The sequence below is a fragment of the Leptodactylus fuscus genome, chromosome 6, assembly GCF_031893055.1.
Source record: "Leptodactylus fuscus isolate aLepFus1 chromosome 6, aLepFus1.hap2, whole genome shotgun sequence".
Taxonomy (NCBI): domain Eukaryota; kingdom Metazoa; phylum Chordata; class Amphibia; order Anura; family Leptodactylidae; genus Leptodactylus; species Leptodactylus fuscus.
This window is the reverse complement of record NC_134270.1, coordinates 137,878,597-137,892,565: the sequence shown is the minus strand read 5'-3', so window position 1 is coordinate 137,892,565 and position 13,969 is coordinate 137,878,597. Positions and strand designations below refer to the sequence as shown.

The 13,969-nt window shown below is 45.3% G+C and overlaps 1 protein-coding gene across 1 annotated transcript; it reads right to left on the bottom strand.

Annotated features, from left to right (window-relative positions):
- Positions 1 to 6,795: 6,795 nt before the first annotated feature.
- On the bottom strand, positions 6,796 to 11,266 carry LOC142208691 (coenzyme Q-binding protein COQ10 homolog B, mitochondrial-like). Its single transcript, XM_075277339.1, has 5 exons — positions 11,080 to 11,266; positions 8,524 to 8,679; positions 8,188 to 8,380; positions 7,658 to 7,759; positions 6,796 to 7,114 (listed from the first exon to the last, which is right to left on the bottom strand). Exons 1-5 carry the CDS (start codon positions 11,190 to 11,192, stop codon positions 6,947 to 6,949), a joined length of 732 nt encoding a protein of 243 aa, XP_075133440.1. The 5' UTR covers positions 11,193 to 11,266; the 3' UTR covers positions 6,796 to 6,946.
- Positions 11,267 to 13,969: the final 2,703 nt, after the last annotated feature.

Genomic DNA, 13,969 nt, shown 5'->3' with positions numbered 1-13,969 from the left:
TGTTAGCCGCTGCTGCAGTGCTGGGGCCCTCGGCAATTGCCCTGCCGACTGACCCAACCTGCATTTTGTTAGGTGCGGGCACTGCCGCGGGGCCCCGCTAGGCGCGGGGTCCCGGGCGGTTGCCCGGCTCGCCCGGCCCTGGATCCGCCCCTGAGCAGTAGCGGTTGCCACAGGGCCCGGAACATTAGGTGGCCCACGGAAGCCACTACTGCTGTGGATTTTTATTTCTTTTTATAGACTGTTACCTGCTGCAGTAATTCCAAACGGTAATGGGTCCTATTTACTTACTGATCCTGGCTCCTCCTCACGGACGCCGGCGCTTCCCCTTCTGCAGAGGCGGCTGTGAGCAGAAGCCGGGATTGGTAAGTGAGGCCGCAGGCCCGAGAATCACACAAACACTGCTATCATTATACTCGTGGGGTTTTTTCAGTCCCCCGAGCATAATGATCAGAGGGCTAGGAGAGGGGAGGGTACATAAAAACACTGTTACTTACCTCTCCTGGACTCCGGAAGGCTTCAGGCCTACTTGTTGATGTCACAGACGTCACGTGGGCCGGGCTCAAGTGACATCTGGTCCATCTTTGAAGATGGCCAACATCAGCGGGGAATGCATCGGAACCCAGGAGAGTTAAGTAACAGTGTTTTTTATGTTTGTATCCTCCTCTGGGTTTCCGATTATTATACTCTAGAGTCTGAAAAGGGGGAAGGTTTGGTCAAGGGGAGGCCCATGTCAAATGTTCGCCTTGGGGCCCCGCCATTCCTAGTTACGCTACTGGGTAGCCTGGGATCGCAGCCTGGGATCGCAACAAAGGAAACATACGTCTTATAAATGATCAACTCATTGGCAAATAAGGAATCCTTCCCTATTTCCTACATTTACATATTCTCACCATACACGGTCACAGAGAGGCCAGCGAACAGATAGGGGATGCCGTGCCCCTACACCTTCAATAGCTGTCAGCAAAATGCACATGCTGGCAATAACTATTCCTCTCAACTCCCCCATTCACATACAAGCTTGGTCACCTCAGTTATTAGGCCTCAGACACACAACCGTAGTTTTTATCCACAATTGCAGATAAAAGTACGGACCCATTCATTTCTATAGTCCCAGAGACACGACTGCAAATTTTGTGGATATGTGTCCGTGCTGTATTCAAGGGTTGCAAATTATAAAGCATGTCCTATATTTGGCCTCTTTTGCGGCACAGACCAGTGTAGGGAATAATACAAGGTTTTCGCGGATCCGTGATTAAAGATGACGTGCTGACACGTTTTTTGCAGATTGCGGACCTTCATTTGCGGACCATTATGGTCATGTGTAAGAGGCTTTAGGCTGCAATAGCAACAGCTGAGTGTAAGCGAATAGGAATTTCATAGCTTAGTACCAGAATAGATAGTGGGCGGCAGGGGCAATAACCCAACCAGGGCTGAGATAGCACTTAGGGTAAGTTTTTTTGGTCAGGGTTTTGAGGTCGTATTCGCCTTTTCGTTCATTTTACACCATTCATTCATTTTTCAGGCCGAGTCTCCTCGCAATTCGGCTTGAACACACTCCCTCCTCCGGACTAGGCCTATTCATTGCCTCCGCCTCAGGTTCCGATCCAAAAAAACCTGTGTGAACTTTCCCACAATATGGCAATGGTGCTCTGCCATAGGCGGAGAACATATACAAGAAGGACTGAGCCAATAAAAGAGTGGCAGCACAGCATGCATGTCACTATAGTGGCAAGGTAAAGTAATAGGTCTGCGCCCTGTTATAGGGCCACATAAATTTGGCTACACAAATCAGAAAGCAGACTGGTATGAACAGTCCTGCCAAAAGCAAAATGCATTGGCCATTACTTACCTACAATGGGTATATAAAAACACATATATGTCAAAAAATCATGTGTGACGGCAACGTCATACCCATACCAGTGCAGGTCACAAGCCATGTAAAAATGTGGGTGTACAACCTGTCAGCAGATATATGTCCCGTGCTAGATGTAGCAAGATTTCTATTTCTATTGGGAAATAAAAAAACTATGCACACTCAGCAGCAAGTCGTATATACTGTATGTATGTCCAGGATTTATCACCATGATGTTTTAGGTCCACATTTTGTGCGGATACAGAACTCAAAACCCCATGCTCCCTCTAGTGGTGACTGTTGGCAGGCAGAATGTTATCTTTTAACACAATGAGACTGATCTCTTAGCATAGTATTCCATATTAGTCTAAATTCACATCAGCACCAAAGTCTGTGTTGGAGATTTTGTTGCAGAAACCATCAAAAATCGAAAGAGAAAAGAGAGAAAAGTCCTGTATGGAGGACTGGTTTCAGTTTTGAAACAGCAGAAACATGGTGGATCCCATTACAATCAATGGGGTCCACCAGTGTCTATGGGTATCCACTAAAACAGTGGTCTGGCTCTGTCATTCAGGTCCCCAACTAAGAATCTCTCCAACACAACAAATTCAAGCAGGGGCAACACTGGGGCTCAGAGGTTAGCATTGCAGCACTGGAGTCCTGGGTTTGAATCCTGCCAGGAATAACATCTGCAAGGAATTTGTATGTTATCCCTGTGTTTGTGTGGATTTTCTCCCATTCTACAAAAAAACAAAAAAAAACAAATCCAAGCAACCATAGTACATCGGAACTCTCTCAAATAAAAAAAAATTGGTATAAAAGGGTGAGAAATAACTTAAAAAGAAGTTTTTTTCCCCAGAACCCATCATATTACCCCAACCCTGCAGATAAATAGTTGAGGGGCACCTGAACCTGAATTAAATAAAATATTGCTAGTTTTGTTGATATGGAAATTAGGTCTTTGGAGCATCGAGGGTACTGCCATTGCTCCAAAGACATAAGAAGCAACATCCTCATTGCTCCAAAGCGCTTATCTATTGATATAGATGGCGATATCTCAGCAAGGGGGGTACGAATCGCATGGGAAAACACTGTTGGATTCAGATGAGCGTAACTTTTCTATCTGCGTTGATCTGTCGTCTTCGGATGACAGACTCCCTTTAAGGAACTGTCAGATGAGGGCACATTTTTTTTAAATATCATATAATGCCCTTTTGAAAGCATTAACAGAAGTCAAGTCAGAACAGAACCCAATGCCAATTTGTCAAACACCTGTCCTGCACACAGTCTCCATGATGACAGATCGGCCGGATATTACCAAGCCTCCTGACCTCTGCCAATAGTTATAAGTCCTGGCATTGGTAATAAGTTACTCTAGCGCACACTATAACTGCAGGCTCCAGATTGACCTGTCTCACATCTAAGTATCTAAGAGAATCTGCAGGATTAGATGACATAACCGCCTGTGTCCTCGCGCACAGACATCAAGCCAGATAAACCCTCCTTATCTGCTCTCTGTTCCTGCAGTAACTTTCTTATTACATCCAGACCAGCTGAACATATCAATATCGTGATAGCAAATTTACCAATGGCATAAGTCGACTGCACCTGCAGAGCCCACCGCCATGCCCTTCACCCTCTATGCAATTATGTAAGGTATGTCTAGGTCTTTCTATTTCAGTATTTCGGCCGATTCCGGTTCTTTGGCCCCCGTAGCATCTGCATAACTCAGAACACCCCTCGTGCTAACACTTGCTGACCTTTCAATGTCCAAGACTCAAGAGCCGAGTTCATTCATGTGCCTCAGTTTGAGATCAGAACATTCCTTGGAAAAAGTACAAGGGGGTGTGAACGCTTGGAGTCTGTACGAGAAACCTGCCAAAGCAAACTTGGCTCTCCAGCCACAATACTACAGTTTAGAATAGACTTTCAGGGACTGAATCTTTTTCCTTGGTCCCATAATTTAATACCATTACATGTACACACAACCGTATGCTGGCAGTGTCTTGTATGGCTACAAGACATACCATTATATTCTAATGGGTCACATAAAAACGCAGGACAACTTCTATTCTTATCCGTCTTGCGGACCAGGCTCACTGAAGCAAATGAATGGGTCCTGGATATCATCCCATACTGGTTTACCATGGACCCTGCACATACAAATATTCATAGACTACATTCACATCTCTGTTCAGCCTCCACTGCACTATTTTATTAAGGTAAAATGACGGACCCCATTATAGTCAATAGAGTCTATTAGATTGGTGTCAGATTCAGAATTGCTGCCATTGTTCTTAGATGGAGCGGAACATCAGAAATGTAAACTGCCGGTGTGAACTCAGCCTGAAGTAAATTTTCTGTCCAGTATAAAAATAGATCACAGTCACTCAATGATCGGATTTGCAGTCACAGCTTGGAAAAGCTTCAGTTCACTACCTAGTCCCTGTATAATAAGCCCAGAGGCTTGTTGGTGTCTCCTATACCATGCCTCACCTGGACACCAGCTCCAAAAGTCCACCCCCACTGCTACATCCCCGCACAGAGGTGCATACGAGTTACCAGAATTAGATTGGCACCGTCTACTATTTCAGTGGGCACATATTTGGCACAGTGGAAATGAATAAAGTTGGCAAGCAGAAAAAATGACATTGCATGAGATTACCGAAAATGAGATTTAGAGCAGCTGATATTACTACTGCCAGCTGGAGCCCACACACCTCTGTAACATCACCCAAAAGGAAGAACCATTTTAGTATAGACGAAGCATTACAGTTATGTAAGGGCATTGCCGTGTGGCTCACTGGTACCGAACTGCAAAACCTGTGTGCTGCCATACAGGAGATCTCACAACCTGGAAGCAATGCTTCTAGAGAGGAGTATGTCCTTACGTATGGATTCAGAGCACTTCTCCTCCTGTTGTCTAACTTGAGGCAGAAGCCTTAACGGTGGAGCGGGGGTGAGAAACACTTCCTGCTCTACTATTGTATACCACTATCCTCAAGATACAGATCATTGGTTGACACTGTATCCTCGCAGCGCTGGAGTCCTGGGTTCAAATCCTGCCATGGACAACATCTGCAAGGCGTTTGTATGTTCTCCCCGTGTTTGCATGGATTTCCTCCCACACTCCAAAGACATACCGATAGAGGGAAAAAAAAAAAAAAAAGTTGAAGACATGCAGCCCATCTTCCCACCAAGTTTACATGGAACTCCAAGTTGAGAATTACTGATGTACTCAGATCTGTAACATTAAATGGTTTCTGCCACAAATAGGTGATCAGTGTGGGTCTGACTGCTGAGGCCACCTCTGATCCTGAGAATAGGGGTTGTTTTTACCTGGTTATGAATTCAGCCCAAGCTGGGGGCTTCCACACTCCCATTCACTTAAACATAGCCAACTGCTGTCCTTAGGCCATCTCCAGCCCTCCAATCACAGTAAATGAACAGGGGCACAACCTACAGTCAGTCTAAATTCACAACAGGTAAAAACCCACCAGTGTTCTCCAGATCAGTGAGGTCTCAGTGGATATAGAATAGGATGAAAGATCCTTATACACATGGTGAGAGCCAGCTGAACCTAGCAAGGAGACCTATAGACTCCCAATAGAGAATCCAGCATGTCTGATCGCTTGTCCCTTTGCTCTCCACTCTGAAAGAACATGCATGGTTGGATGAATTGGGTGTACATGTTTATGGAGAACCCAGGAGGAATCGTATGGGCAGCTTAACTAAGCAAAGACTGCTTTATGATCTGTCTGCATACTTCGTTGTTCAGCAGGTTGCCTGGAACACCAGACACTTTACTAGTGTCCTTGCTAAAATGCTTTTCTGTCTAGAGGGTGACTGAATAATTGCCTTGTTTCACATATTAAATTCATGTGTGTTTCGGCTTACACTAGATCTAGTGTTTGCATAATGTAAACCTATGGTAAGGGTTAAACATTAGATAACTGCTGACCAAATAAAGCTGTCCACACAGAGAAAAATATCTCCAGCACATGGCAACCTTAGTACTTCTGAAGGCTATCAGTTAAAGGGGTTATCCAGAGACTTGACAACTTACCCATGTTATATTTGCATCCGGACCTGGGCCATTTCTAATCCTGGGTCACGATTGGAACAACCCCCTAATCCATCAGGTTGCTCTGCCCCTCCCTCATTTGCAAAGGTACCCATCTGTACTATGGGGGCTGACTATATAACATCCACTATTGCACTCAGAACTACCATGCAAATAGGAGAGCATGGAGGTTACAGTCACACCCAGGGTCATAACCCCCAGGTCCAGTTGCAACAAATAACCCAGACCAGGAAAATTAATTTTAAGTCCCTGGATAACCTTTTAGGGCAAGTTCACACAAGGTTTTTTGGATTGGAACCAGAGGCAGCCTCAGATTCCGGTCCAAAATACAGCAGCTGCCACTGGATGCAGGTGTAGTATACAGGCATCCAGTCGCGCACTCCACTCCAGATTAGGCCCAAATGAATGGGCCTAGTCGGGAGTGTGTTCAGGCAGATGTTGCGAGGCGAATTCGCCTGAAAAAGAGCATGTCGCTTATTTTTTCTGGGAGCCAGAAGAAACCGGCTCCCGGAAAAAAAAAAAAAACAGACTGGCTCCCACTGATCTCAATGGGAGTAGCCTTTTCGGTCAGGATTTTGAGGCGGATACAGCCTCAAAATCTTGACCAAAAACCTCCCTATGAACTTACACTTAAGGAAATCAGACTACTCTGTATCCATTAGTAATAAGGCTCACTGATTTAACTTTTAATATCAATTTTTATTTGGTTAGATCATAAAAAAAAATCCCCTAAAACACTATATACATATAATCGCATTGTTTGTTTCACAAGGCAGTAAAAACGTATATCCCCGTCACAGTATATAAAAAAAGTTGTCAACATTTAGATGACATCAAAAAATGCACAATATTAAAGAGGTTCTTTGTTGTAAATAAGTTAATCGTTTAATAAGTGTCCAAGTTAAATAGACATAAATAAGGTTTGTGCAAAGTCTTGATGTGGTCCGGTGTCAAGGTGTACAATATATATATAGTGTTCTGATCCATAGGACCGATAGGATAAGAGTCTTTCAGGAAAATTTTACTGATAGGTCATCAGTTGCCTGTACTGCAAAGGTCTGCTGTCCGTATTTTTTGGCTGCTTGGTTTTCAAACGCAGTGACCATCTGCTTGGCTACTTCATCGAAAAAGACGTTAGCGAAATGAGAATGGAGAAGAGACTTGAATTCAAAGGACACCTGAAAGCCAAATATGAAAAAAATGGTAAGTCCAAAGAGGAAATCTGAAGCAAAATTCATCCAAAGCCAAGTAATCCCCATACCTAAGTAAGGAGATCTAATCTCTAATTCAGTGTGCCAAATTTCAGACAATGGCTAAAGATTTTATATTATTTAGGCCCAATGTCTAAGACTATGACTTTCAATATAATTGGACATTTTTAGGCCAGTTAGTAGCTACCATCTCATGCACGGTGGGTTTACATAGTCCGCTGCATGTATTATTCTGCAGAAGGTAGAAGTATAGGAGCTTCCTATACATTTCCCATTCCTTTTGTAGCAGGAATGGGCAGGTTCACAAAAGCTGATTTTTTTTTTTCTTTTCTATTTTTTTTGAGCCAAAGGAAAGAGATTGGCCTAGAAAGAAACGTGATCTATAAAAAGAAAGCACTTTCTCTTTTGCTAAACCAACTCTTGGCTTTGGTTCAATAAAACACAGCTTTATATGTCCCTTATATTAAGAAATTAACATGTTTCAATAATAGGTGTAGTATAATAGCTTACATAGAAGTCCAGTGTGCAGGTGTTAGGTTGCCCAGGTAATCCTGGTCCAAATCTCCACTCTGTCTCAAGGTGACTAAACAGTTTTCCATCATTGCAAACAGCCTGCGCAAAGGAAAAAAAAATTCTGATTAAATACAACAGATAAAAATGTAGATTGTGTTCTCAGAAATGCAGAAAGCATATTGTAGGAACTAGGTGAAAGGAGCAGCCTTGTTTTATAGGATCGAAGATTAAAAACTGATCCAACAGGACTAACAGACGGGAATGCCAAAGAACAAAGGTCAGACTATGTGGCGTGCAGGCGGCTTCGCTGTGCAAATTCCAACTACATAAGAGATATGGCCTGTTCCACAGAATTTTACATCACTCATACACCACCTTTAACCTCATGTTATCGAGGGAGTGTGCGTCAGAGAAATGCCATATAACATGACAAGGGTGCCACATGATAAAGAATTACTTCACAATTATTAACACTAACCAAACTAATTAAAAGGACAAATAACATTTTATAGGGAAGAACAACTCACCCGAATATGACGGTTGGGTTTCATGTGTATCTCCGATACGTAACGTTCCACCATGGGGTGAAAGCCCACCTCTAGCTCGGCAAGGGTCACTCCGTTTTTGCAGGATAAGACTTTGGAACTCTTGCACCAAGGTACAAACTTCTTGTAGTTTGCCACGTTTGCTACAATGTCAAACATCTGTTCTTTGGAATACCTGTAACAAAGCGAGACAAACCATGAATTTAAATCCTACACGCCCGATCCTTTTTACCCTAACAGGGAGTGACTTGCTCCCTAAGTACTCAAGATATCTTTGTCCCAATTTGCAACTATATAGAAGTAGTTTCAATGACTTACCCTAAGACCTTGGATTCGGAGTAGTCTATCCTTTTGCTTCCCCCTCCAAAGAAGGGTGCTGCAAGGTTAATGAAGGACCTGGTCTGCACATGAACAGGAGATGGTAGAGGTAGTCGTGTACAATGAGAGGCGAGAATGCCACAGGAGTTCAAGTGTCTGAAAAAGACAAGAGAAGACATAAGGATCATGAAAAAAAAACTATGTAGATGTCAAAGGTCAGTTTTAAGAACTGTGCCTTGGTAAAAATACCTCAGATACCTCCTTCATGGGGATAGAATTTCCTCCAGCTGCTGAACGGGTCATTTTAGTTAATAGTCTGTGGCTCTAGTCATTTGCAGGCTGCTAGACTAGTTCCCTTACCATCCCCCTCTTGGAGATAAGGGAGACATTCTTTGTACTAAGGTCTCCAAGAGGGGGAACATTGCTCATGACTAGGCGTTGCGGCTTTACAGGGTGCAGATGTGCACTGGAGTCTCAGGTGGAGACTGGCAAAACGTCCCCCGAAAGAAGGAGTCCTGCACCAAGACCTTTTTCTCAGCAGTTTTCAGTTTATGAGCAATAGACCCATTATAGTCAATGGATTCTACCAGGTTATGTGTGTGAACGCTGCTTTATCTCTTTTGCTGAGGTCCACCGACTGACCCAAACAATGGAGGTACAAAACACTATTAACCAAGTGTAATAAATAGTAATGTTGGTTGAGTAGCAAAACGGTACTTTGTAACAATCGACATATCCAGATGCCACATTTTACACCCCCTGTTACAATAGTACTTTTGCTACTCAACCATATATTAGAGTGATGGTCTGCATCCGGTGAAACCACAACTCCTAGTTGCAAGCTGGGACTTGTGGTTTTACAACAGCCGGTCTATCTATACCCATGCTCACTGCTGGCAGTCCAGCATTGTGGGATTTATTGTACGTAGAAGGCATTTCCGTGTGAAGGTGGCATTGTTCTCTCTTTCAGTATGAGTCACCATCTCCTGACAGAGGAACACACTTCCCTTCCAGGAAACCGAGAGAAACGTAAATGCTATTACAACACTCCAGAGAAAGGGTCTCGTCTCCAGCCCTATGGAAAGTCCTAGGAAACTGGAATTTGCCAAGCGGTTCGTACACACTGGAGTAACAGCAGCCCAACCCTGTTTCAGTAGGATGCAAAGAATCCAATGTGTGTGGAGGCTTCCCACTACCCCCACCTAAAAGGAAGGATCAGGTTGCCTAAACCTTTTGTTCTCAGGGGAGGTAAGAGGGGTCTGGAAGCAGCCATGCCCCTCACCACATACAAACAGGGCTGACAACTATAGGATCAGCAACAAGTAGGGCATGCTGGAAGTTGTAGTGTCACACAGCTGGAGTGACACAGGTTGCTAACCCCTCATTTACAGTGTACACCCAGCTGTGGTGGCTATATACCGTATATGATCATGTAAGCGATCATATAGGGATCGGAGGAAAATCTAATAGCTAATGAGGTTTAGAGGTGATGCAGGTACAAATAGGCAGGTTGCTTCTTGTTTGGTCAAGTGCCACAGGACATGCCAAATACCAACACGATAAAAAGTTTAAGTTTTTGTAGCAGGGCGTTCACAAATAGCCGTTGAATTGTGTTTCACCCCACAATGTTGGCTGCCGCCGCCAATGAACTAGTGTGAACTGCCTTAAAACTTCCCCTGCAAGGGCCTCATCACATCACGAGTTAAAAAAAAAAAAAAAAAAAGCAAGAAGTCTGGAGAGAGTTCCAAGAATCCTCCACCATACCCCTCCCCCAACATCCTTAACTCACAGAAGAAAAGCCTATTATCTGACGTGGCGGAATCCAATGAATGTGAATGAGAAGCCCCCTCCTCACTATTGGAGTGTAAAACAATAGGGATCAATAGAATAAGTAACTACCAGTTACTGGAGGAGCCGGGCTGGGGACAGCAACACAGGAAGGAAACGTATAGAAGATTACCAAGTATAGTAACTGGGCTATAGGTCAGCCGGCATGTGATAGGAGGACGCCGGTGCTAGAGAGCAAAAGTGTAAGCGGAGGATTGCACCAAGTACCCGGGAATGGAGCTATAGGGGGTGCACTGGATACTGGACCCCAAGGGGGCTGCAAAGGTCTCCGCTACATAAAATATACCACTATTCTAGAGAGCCCCTGACACCCACCTGCGCCCCTAGACAGCCCCCGACATCCACCTGCGCCCCTAGACAGCCCCCGACATCCACCTGCGCCATACCCTGCAACACCATAGTCACATGACTGTCCCCAGACGGAATACCGCGTGACGGTGACTACTTGTAGTGGAATCTGCCTCACGTGCACTATAGTAACCACACCAGGAGCCACTGCCTAATATATGTCACCTGTCAGCGGATTAGACTCACGCCATAGGTGACGATATGATCAGATTCACCTAAAAGCAATGTTATAATTGTATATAGGAACACATGGCTGTGCACGGTATGGCTGTAGTCTGAGCACACAACCCCCCACTGTCCGCCTATGGCGGGGCCGAGTACAATGCAGCCAGTAATATAATAGTATTGTGCGGCGCTCACCTCAGTCCGGGCTGCCTAGTCGCTCTCCTCATTGCCGCCTGGCACGGCCGGCTCTCGGCCTCCAGCAGAGCTCGTACTAAGGTGGATGTTCCTCTCCCGCAGTGTCCGGCCATGGCTGCTGATAAGTCGGTTACAGACACGCTCACTAGTTCCCGGCTTCTGAGATAATGAGCCGGCTCCTCTGCTGCGATTCACTTTCCTTCTAAGGACACGGCGGGGCTGCTGACGTCAGTGTGGTGGGCGGGGCTGCTGACTGAATGCGGTGGGCGGGGCTTACTACCTTCGCCCTCGTCTATACTGTGCGGTAACCGGCGTCTCTCTGTGTAAAGTGCAGGCGGCGGTGTCATTTATAAGGGTGTGTTCACATGCACCATATGTTGGAGAAAGTTCACTGACTGACCTTATCAGTCACACGCAATGTAAATTCATAAAATTGGTTGCGGTTTCTGTCAGAAATTGCTTTAACAAATTTGCTATGTGTGAATTGATCCCAAAATGTTACATTAGGTTCTCACATGGCTTATCCATTGATCTGATCCATTAGTTGACGTGATAGAAACACAGCTTTTTTTGTTGCAGATTTTCTGCCAAAAGTCAGGAATGGATTGATGAGAAGGTAGAAGTATAAGGCCTGGTTCACATCTGTAACCCGTTTGGGGAGTCTACATGAGGACACCCCCCCCTCCCGAACAGACTACCTAACGCATTGACAAGCGGTGAGTTTATGAAAGCACATGGACCCCATAGACTATAATGGGGTTCGTGTGGTGTCCGCACAGAACATACGAACAGAAAAGTACTTCATGAACTACTTTCATGTCCACAGGACTCATATAGACACCACCTGGAAAATACATGGTCTCCATTATAGTCTATGGGGTCCATGTGCTTTCACTGCAAACCACTTGTCAATGCATTCTATAGTCCATTCGGGGGGGAGGGTCCTCATGCAGACTCCCCGAACAGATTACCAAACTCTGACGTGAAGAACTTCCTATATAGTTCACATTTCATTTGTAGCCATTCTTGGCTTTGGGTCAAATAAACACAGCCAAAAAATGCAACAAATAACGCTGTTTCCACAACATGGGGCCTCACACATTAAGGCCCCGTTCACATGGGCAAAGAGGGGGCGTATTTTGGCGCAGAATCCACATCATAATCCGCCCCCACACAATGGTGGTCTATGGAGACCACAAGCTGCCCTTTGTTCAGACGGATTCCGCGGCTAAATCAGGCGCAGCGACCGCCTTGCAGCAGCACGCTCCGGACTCGACCCATTCAATTTGGGCCTTATCCGGAGTGGAAAGCCGCGATGGGATGCCGTGCATTGCAGCCGTGACGGAATATGCACACACGGAATTGCATGTGAACTAGCCCTAAGGAAAAGCAGTGTTTTTGTTGCATATTTTGCTGTAGTTTTTTGAACCAGAGCCAGGAGTGGATTGAGCAGACGGGAGAAGTATAAATGCTTTATATTTCCTATTACTTTTCAAGATATTAGCAGCAAGATCAGCAACTTTTGTGCAAGGTGTGGCCATGCAATAAGTAGAAGCTACACAGCACTTTCCACTACAGTGCCCCAACCCCCACCATTTACCCTCCCCCTCCCATGATCAGTTGCAGATACAGTGCACTCATCTGAAAGTAGCCTACACTTGGGTGTACCCTGATGGGTTGGGGGCCTGGGTGTCAAACGCCTGTAGATCATTAATTCATGAAAGCCTCTTCAATTTTCCCCTAAAAAGTTAGAAAATGACACATAAGGCTGCGCTGGAGTCTCCCTGCCGCAGAAACCACCAGGAATCAGAGGAGAAAAAAGTCCTATACAGAGAACTTTTCTCTCCGCCGGTTTCAGTATAAAAATGGCGGTCCATCTGCAAGGAGTTTGTATGTTCTCCCTGTGTTTGCATGGATTTCCATCCCATATTCCAAAGACATACTGATAGGGAACAATGTGCATTGTGAGCTCTATGTGGGGCTCACAATCTACATTTAAAAAAAAAAAAAAATGGCGGATACCGTTATAGTCTATGGGGTCTGCAGGTAACCTGTTTAGGTGGTCAGGTCCCATGACACAGAGCCCAGAGCAACCTAAGGAAGGAGAACACTTTCCAGTGGCATTGGCCTCTTTCCCCTCCCCCCAAGGAATCCCAAGTTAGTGAAACCAACCTTAGGGGGCATTTACACGGAGTAACGCCGGGCGTGTATTACAGCCGTACACGCTGGCGCTATGGCAGACTGCCGAACACTTCCCATTCACTTCAATGGGAGCGCTTGTAAACGCCGCTGTTACGAGCGCTCCCATTGAAGTGAATGGGAAGTGTTTGGCAGTCTGCCGTAACGCCGGCGTGTACGGCTGTGATACACGCCCGGCGTTACTCCGTGTGAATGACCCCTAAGGCTAAGGACACACGGGACGATACACAGTGCCAAAGCACTACAGGCAGGAAAAACCGCAGCAGGAACGCATCACCGTTCTTCCAGCAGCGCTTTGAACAGAAAGTTCACAGAGTTCTCCTCCACGGACTGTCTGCTACCATTATATGTACAGGAAAGCCGCCTTCGTTTCCGTAGATATAATTCACATGCTGCGATTTCCAAAACTGCTTTGGTTTTGGAAATCACAGCATGTCCGCGCTGCGGTTTGAAACGCTAGTTGGGCATGTGATTTGTATGAATCCCAATCACTATGTAGATACTGTAAAACGCCGCAATTTTTTCTGCGGCGTTTCAAATTGCGTTTTTTCCCAGATAGCACACTGACCCATTCATTTCTATGGGCCTATACACATGACCGTGAATAACACAGTCATGTGTGTGGGCCAACCATCTGGTCCTATTCCTGTCCAATTTTGTGGCCCTGCTTCTGCGGCTTCTATTTATTGAA